Here is a 5,801-nt window from a genome sequence, read left to right as displayed (position 1 = left end):
CTCCACCCCCTCCTCCGCCTCCCCCGTCCAGATGCAACCCCCTCAGGTAAGGAGCACCCTCGATCTTTCTCCTAACAGGCCAACCGCATCACTCGTACCTTGAGTGGTGCAAGCCAAAATGTAGTGTTTCGACTAGTCGACTCGAAAGGTTCTCGCGTTGAAGTTGAGTCCCTAAGGTGTCATGACCTGGTTGACTCTTGGATCTCATGTCCTAGTTAACTCGCAAGGCATTCATGTTGAAGTCGACTCTTCAGGCCTTTGCATAAGACTTGACTCTCTAGGCGTTCATGTCATTGCTGATCATGAAGGCTCTCATGTTGGACTAGTCGACTCTCAAGGCTCTGATATCATCAGTTCACAGTGCCTTAATCGACTCTGTAGGTTCTCATCAATTGACACTTGGACTTCATTTTGTAGTTGCGTTTTTAGTCCCTATGCCACTGACTCTTTAGATGGGTCACCAACATGACTGGGCACCAGGTAGTCCCCAAAGGCCACAGGAGTAGCCCCACAGGCCTGTTCTAAAAATAGCTCAACAGTGATAGGACAGAAATGTTTTAGATGTGATTATTTGGAAACCACCGGCAGGGATTTATAGAAAGAAAGCATTGCATGTTGATATTTACTGTATTTGTAACATAATAATATGATTAGGACATATTACTCGATGTAAGATTATTTGAGCAATTTGTTATTTCAGAAGTGTTTATCAAACTGGACCCTTTTAAGTCCTCATTAACTCTCTAGGCTCTCATGTCATCGTTGAATTTCTTGGCCGTGTCTTAATTGACTGTCGGTTCTAATGTTGTGATTACGCCTGTATGCTCTCGTGGCGAGGTGTCAGTGGTTTTCACACAAGCATGAAATTAGGTTCACAGTGTCTCGATTCTGTCGCCCCCAAGTGGAAAGCACATGACGTGTTTCCCAAGTGTCAAAAGAATACATTCAGGTGTCAGTAAAACATCATTGATTGATTTGATACTTTTTCAGTTCTCTGATTGCCATCATGAGGAAGACGTCCAAAGGATCCAAAACGTCTTTGAAGGTGGAGCAGCCGGCAGGTAACGGCCATCTTGTTTCTGTGGTGAACAAGCTAACTAGCTAGTTAGCTTACGCTCACTAATATTTTCACATCTTTTAGTATCTGATGATGCCGCTATCTTAGCGCGAGTTAACTAATTCTGATATGTTTTTGTCATCTGATTATGCTACCAGCTAATGTTAGCACAGTAACTAATTTTAGTGTCTTTTTAGCATCTGATGAGAATGCTAATTAGCTCCGTAGAACATGCTAATTATTGTTTGAACGTCTTTTTTAGGATCTGATGATGCAGTGAAGGTGAAGGCCGTCAACGAGATGATGGAGCGTATCAAACATGGCGTGGTGCTGCGGCCAGTCAAGACTCAAGACAGCAAGGTTAATGTTTTTGTGAGCTATTTTACGGGGTTTTTTTCCGAGTAGGAAGCTGAAGTTTCCTGTCCAACATTCACATAACGCCATTATGTCTCCTCTCAAACTCAAACTTCAATGAAGCAGCAGAGAGTTGCCGTCAAAGTGAGTACATTGACAAACGTATAGGGTAAGGGAGTAAATCAGTAAATTGTTATTTCTTTTTGTCGGTCAGCAACCTCCAGTCAGCGAGGAGAAATCTCAGGAGAGTGCCATGGATGAACTCAAAGGCATCCTGGTACAATGCACGTGCACACGCTCACACACACACACGCGCACGCAAACAAACGAAACTACCCGCATTGTGTCCGCCTGCAGGAGACGGTGAAGCGCAGTCCCAGCCGAGGCTCCCAGGAGGCGCCGTCGCCAACGGGGAAGAAGGACAGCGAACTGGAGGTTATCCTGAGAAGACGGCGAAATAAGGCGGGAGAGACCGGATCCGGAGGTACAACAGCTTCAATCTGTTGGAGTTGACTATCATGTTGATTCCGTAGGCTCGCAATCCAAAATTGACTCCCTTTGCTTGTTTTAGTTGACTCTATGTGAAGTCTAGTTCACTCTCTTAGCTCTCGTGTTGTAGTTGACTCCTTTCTTTCTTGTAGTTGACTCTCTTGGCTTTCATGGAGCAGTTGACTCTCATGTTGTGGTTACCTCACTAGATTCCACCAAAGTTGACTCTGTTGGCTGTCACATTGTGGTTGACTCTCTTGGCGCTCATGTTGTAGTTAATTAAATTTGTGCTCGGCTCTCATCCCATTACATTTGAACCGCGCAATGTTCAATAAATTGAGTGACGTTTAATAAGTTTTACACGGATCCCATTGACCCGACTTGTGGGTCCCACCACCATGATGGCAGCATCACAGTGACAAGTGAGCAGGCAAATTACACGCTCGTTTCACGCTCCAGGCTACACTGCGTGTGACCCGCAGTGGCAGCATGTCTTCAGTAGAGGGCGACCAAAGTCAGGTCATGTCATTGGCTGATTGACATTTCCATGGAGAATGTTTGAACCGACCCCGGCTCGACCTCATTCATTCTATGAATTATTAAAAACTGTACGTTCGAACATGATTGGATTCTCTCGCTTCCACGGACGATGGAAATCTTTTGGGATTCATGTCATAGTTGATTCTTTGTTTTGGTTAAGTCTTTCGGGTCTCATATCGTAGTCGACTCTCTTGGCTGACGTGGCATGCTGGAATTGGCTCTCACGTCATTGTTGATGAACTAGCTCTCGTGTGGTAATCGACTCTGTAATCTCTCGTGTTGTGTTATCTTTTTTTCCTGGTCAGATGAGCGTGATGGTCATCTGAGTCACGTGTCATCCTGCGACAGTTTGAACGGGAGATGCGCCAGCAGCGAGTCGGGAAAAGATACAGATGGTTCTGTCACACCGTCCAACCCCACGTTGGCCTCACGGCCGGTTGGGGAGAGGCGAGGATCCGGTCCTGGACCCGTGGTGGCGAGGAGGAGGAGCTCGGACAAATCGGGAACCTGTCAGGAAAGACAATCCGGTAGCTCTGTGTCGGAAAAAGACACGGCCAACACTCCTGTCCGAAATGGCTGCGAGCACAGGTGGACGACCAAAGCGCGTCTTTAAAATGAATTATTCTTTATTGTTTAGATTTTCAGTCACCCAGGTCAGGGTAATCTGCCAAAGAAGGATTGAAGGCAACTGCACCCTTCTTGGTTGTTGAAGACTTTTCACATTTAAGGCTTTTCACTTCTAACGTGTACGTGTGGAGTTCCCTAAAAAATGCAACAGTGGGTCACAATTGTAAATGTTGAATACCAAGCTGTGGTTCACCAATTTTTAGGTGACTGCACTCCTCACTACTCTTCAATATTGCTAATTTTTTTTTCTTGAGCTTTTGTCCATGGGGTGAACAAGCTTTTCTTTTTTAAGTGCATTATTTTGGGAGAAAATCCTATTGAGTTGAGTTTCGGTCGCATGCGGCCATAATGTGGTTGAAATGCTAGAATGCTAGTTGAAGTACTTGCATGTTCGTGTCCCTCAATTCTGTACTCTCGATTACACTAAATTCTCGAGGAGGAGCCTGTGCTTGTAGAGGCTACCTCCTGAGGCAGACGGGTGTTCCAATCTATCATGTCCACTCTAGTGCTTGCGCATGTGGTGTTCGGTTGGACTTTTACTAAGCGAGGAGGGTGGTTTTAGGCATGCGCCGCGTGTAAAGTGTTCTGAGATAACTATGGTCTGGCATGAAATAAATAACTTTGAATTGAATTGAACTCCTTTGAATTGAATTAATTTGAACTGAATTGAATTGCCACAGCTCATCGGTGAATTTTGACAAAAGCTCAATTGAAATACCGAGATTTAATTATGGATTCTTTTGGATTCAAGGTGAAACATCTTCAACATCCAACAAGAGTCCAGTTGCCACATTGTTTAACTTTTGCAATTTGATTCTAGAATCCACGATTAATTTGTGACTTGTTTCCGCTCCGCAGTGTTACCGAAGACGCCACCGCAGCAAAGACGTCCATCCGGTCCAATGGTGTTGACCATGGTGAGGGCACGCGCTCTGCCACCTTTGTCGTGGGTGACATGAATGACGGTGACACTGAGAGCCACAGCCAGGGAGCGTTCTGAGAATATTTGCCTATTATGCACGATTGAATCACAAACAATGCACAGACGCTGACTCTGTTCCATTTTTTTTTCTTTTTTTTTTTGGAAAGACACGAGAGGTTTTGCTCGAGTTCATACTAGGAGGCTAAAAGGCTGAAATGCTAACGTGCTAGCGACCGTAGCCTGTTAGGTCACATGACTGACATTTGAAACACAGATGCAATTGAACACCTATTAACTCATAAAACAAACAATCCAAAGACTGCTGTACATTTGTTTCCACCAAACACATGAGTTTTTTTTTGTTTGTTTTGCTAACATGCTAACAATGAAAATCTCATTTGTCACATTTCCATGCAGATGCACGCTAACACTACAACATTATTTCATACAACAAACAATCCACAGAGACTGGCTGTAGCTCTTTTTAAAAACAGCAGAACATGTGAGGTTTTGTTCCATGCTAACATGCTAACGACCACTTCCTGTTAGGTCACATGACTGACATATTGCGGACACACTTCAACCCTTACGTTAGGTCATAAAACAAAGCATTGAGGATTAACTGCTACTGCTAATGTTAGCGCGACAATCTGACACGATTAAGGAGATAACATCACATCAGAACATGATGACACCCCCTGCTGGCCAATTACAGTAATCCTAGCTTTAAATAAAAAAGGCCTTTCAAAATATTTTTGTCACATTATTTTAGTGAAACTTTTTGTTGCCTTTCATGTTTTTTTTTTTTGGTGAGACGTGTGTTTCCACGTGATGCAGGCTAACTTTTTTTTTGGGGTGGTGCAAATGATGCCTTGGTCTCACTTTGTGTCGGTGTGTTGTGTGAAAAAAAAATCTCAACATTTTGAGATTATGAAACAATAATTATTGGGGATCGATTACATTTATTGTTTTTTCCAGAACAAAAATTCAGGACAGATAAGCAAAAGATGTAAAAGGTGCATTCCTTACCATACGCTGATTGACCACTTTATTGGGAACGCCTTCGACAGCTTAATATTCATCCATCCATTTTCTATAACCAAAGCCTTGTTTAGTACGCAAGTTATGCTTTGGTGCCGTCTAGGGGCATGAACCAAACTTTTAGGGGTGCTGTCAAATACTCGCAGAAACTTAATTTGAACCATTTTTCATCTTTCTACCCCCAATTTTGCTGCTTTAGAATGTACATTTTCCCAGTGTGGGACAAATATAGGATGTCTTAACTTTGTCTTGAAACACTAAACCCAGGCCTGAAACCCAATTTGAAACCCGAACTATTGTTTGAAAGCCTAATTTTTTGTATGAAACCCATTTTAAAACTCTGTGTATGGTGTACCTAATCAAGTGTCTACTAAGCATCTTTTTTTGAGGGACTTGCGTGCAGTTGCTTCTCGGCGACCTCACTTCAGGTGAAAACGTCTTCCGTCTTGCCAAGGTGTCAGCAATGCCTCTCTTTGATTTTGTTATGTTTGGAATAACTTGGCATCATCCAGCAAATTACTTTTGTGGAAATGAGTTGATTTGATTGGTTGGACATGACGAGAGCCTTTTATGCATAATCGAGGACTCCTACAGGCCTCTCACACACAGCTCCCGCTGCCATTTTTTTTTTTTGTTTTAAACATTTACACTTCACTTTGGGTGACTCTTGATGTCGTGTGTGTTTGGGATATATACATAAATATATGGAGTGTTGAAGGGTTTTTAAATTTTCATGTAACCATCACTTGAAATAAATTGCAATGCAAACTA

The 5,801-nt window shown here is 43.1% G+C and overlaps 1 protein-coding gene across 1 annotated transcript in view; it reads left to right on the top strand.

The window, feature by feature from the left end:
• Nucleotides 1-5,801, top strand: part of shtn3 (shootin 3) — a 14,773-nt gene extending 8,972 nt beyond the window's left edge. Inside the window, exons 11-18 of the mRNA XM_019871423.1 lie at nucleotides 1-46; nucleotides 991-1,061; nucleotides 1,320-1,417; nucleotides 1,535-1,555; nucleotides 1,626-1,688; nucleotides 1,769-1,895; nucleotides 2,746-3,028; nucleotides 3,926-5,801. The exon at nucleotides 1-46 is cut by the window's left edge and continues 2 nt beyond it. Of these exons, the coding sequence (XP_019726982.1) occupies nucleotides 1-46; nucleotides 991-1,061; nucleotides 1,320-1,417; nucleotides 1,535-1,555; nucleotides 1,626-1,688; nucleotides 1,769-1,895; nucleotides 2,746-3,028; nucleotides 3,926-4,067 (851 nt within the window). The 3' untranslated portion in view covers nucleotides 4,068-5,801. The remainder of the gene's footprint in view (nucleotides 47-990; nucleotides 1,062-1,319; nucleotides 1,418-1,534; nucleotides 1,556-1,625; nucleotides 1,689-1,768; nucleotides 1,896-2,745; nucleotides 3,029-3,925) is intronic.

Source organism: Hippocampus comes, unplaced genomic scaffold, assembly GCF_001891065.2.
Source record: "Hippocampus comes isolate QL1 unplaced genomic scaffold, H_comes_QL1_v1.1 scaffold83, whole genome shotgun sequence".
Classification (NCBI taxonomy): domain Eukaryota; kingdom Metazoa; phylum Chordata; class Actinopteri; order Syngnathiformes; family Syngnathidae; genus Hippocampus; species Hippocampus comes.
Note: the sequence above shows the minus strand (reverse complement) of the source record. Positions and strands in the feature narration are given on the sequence as shown.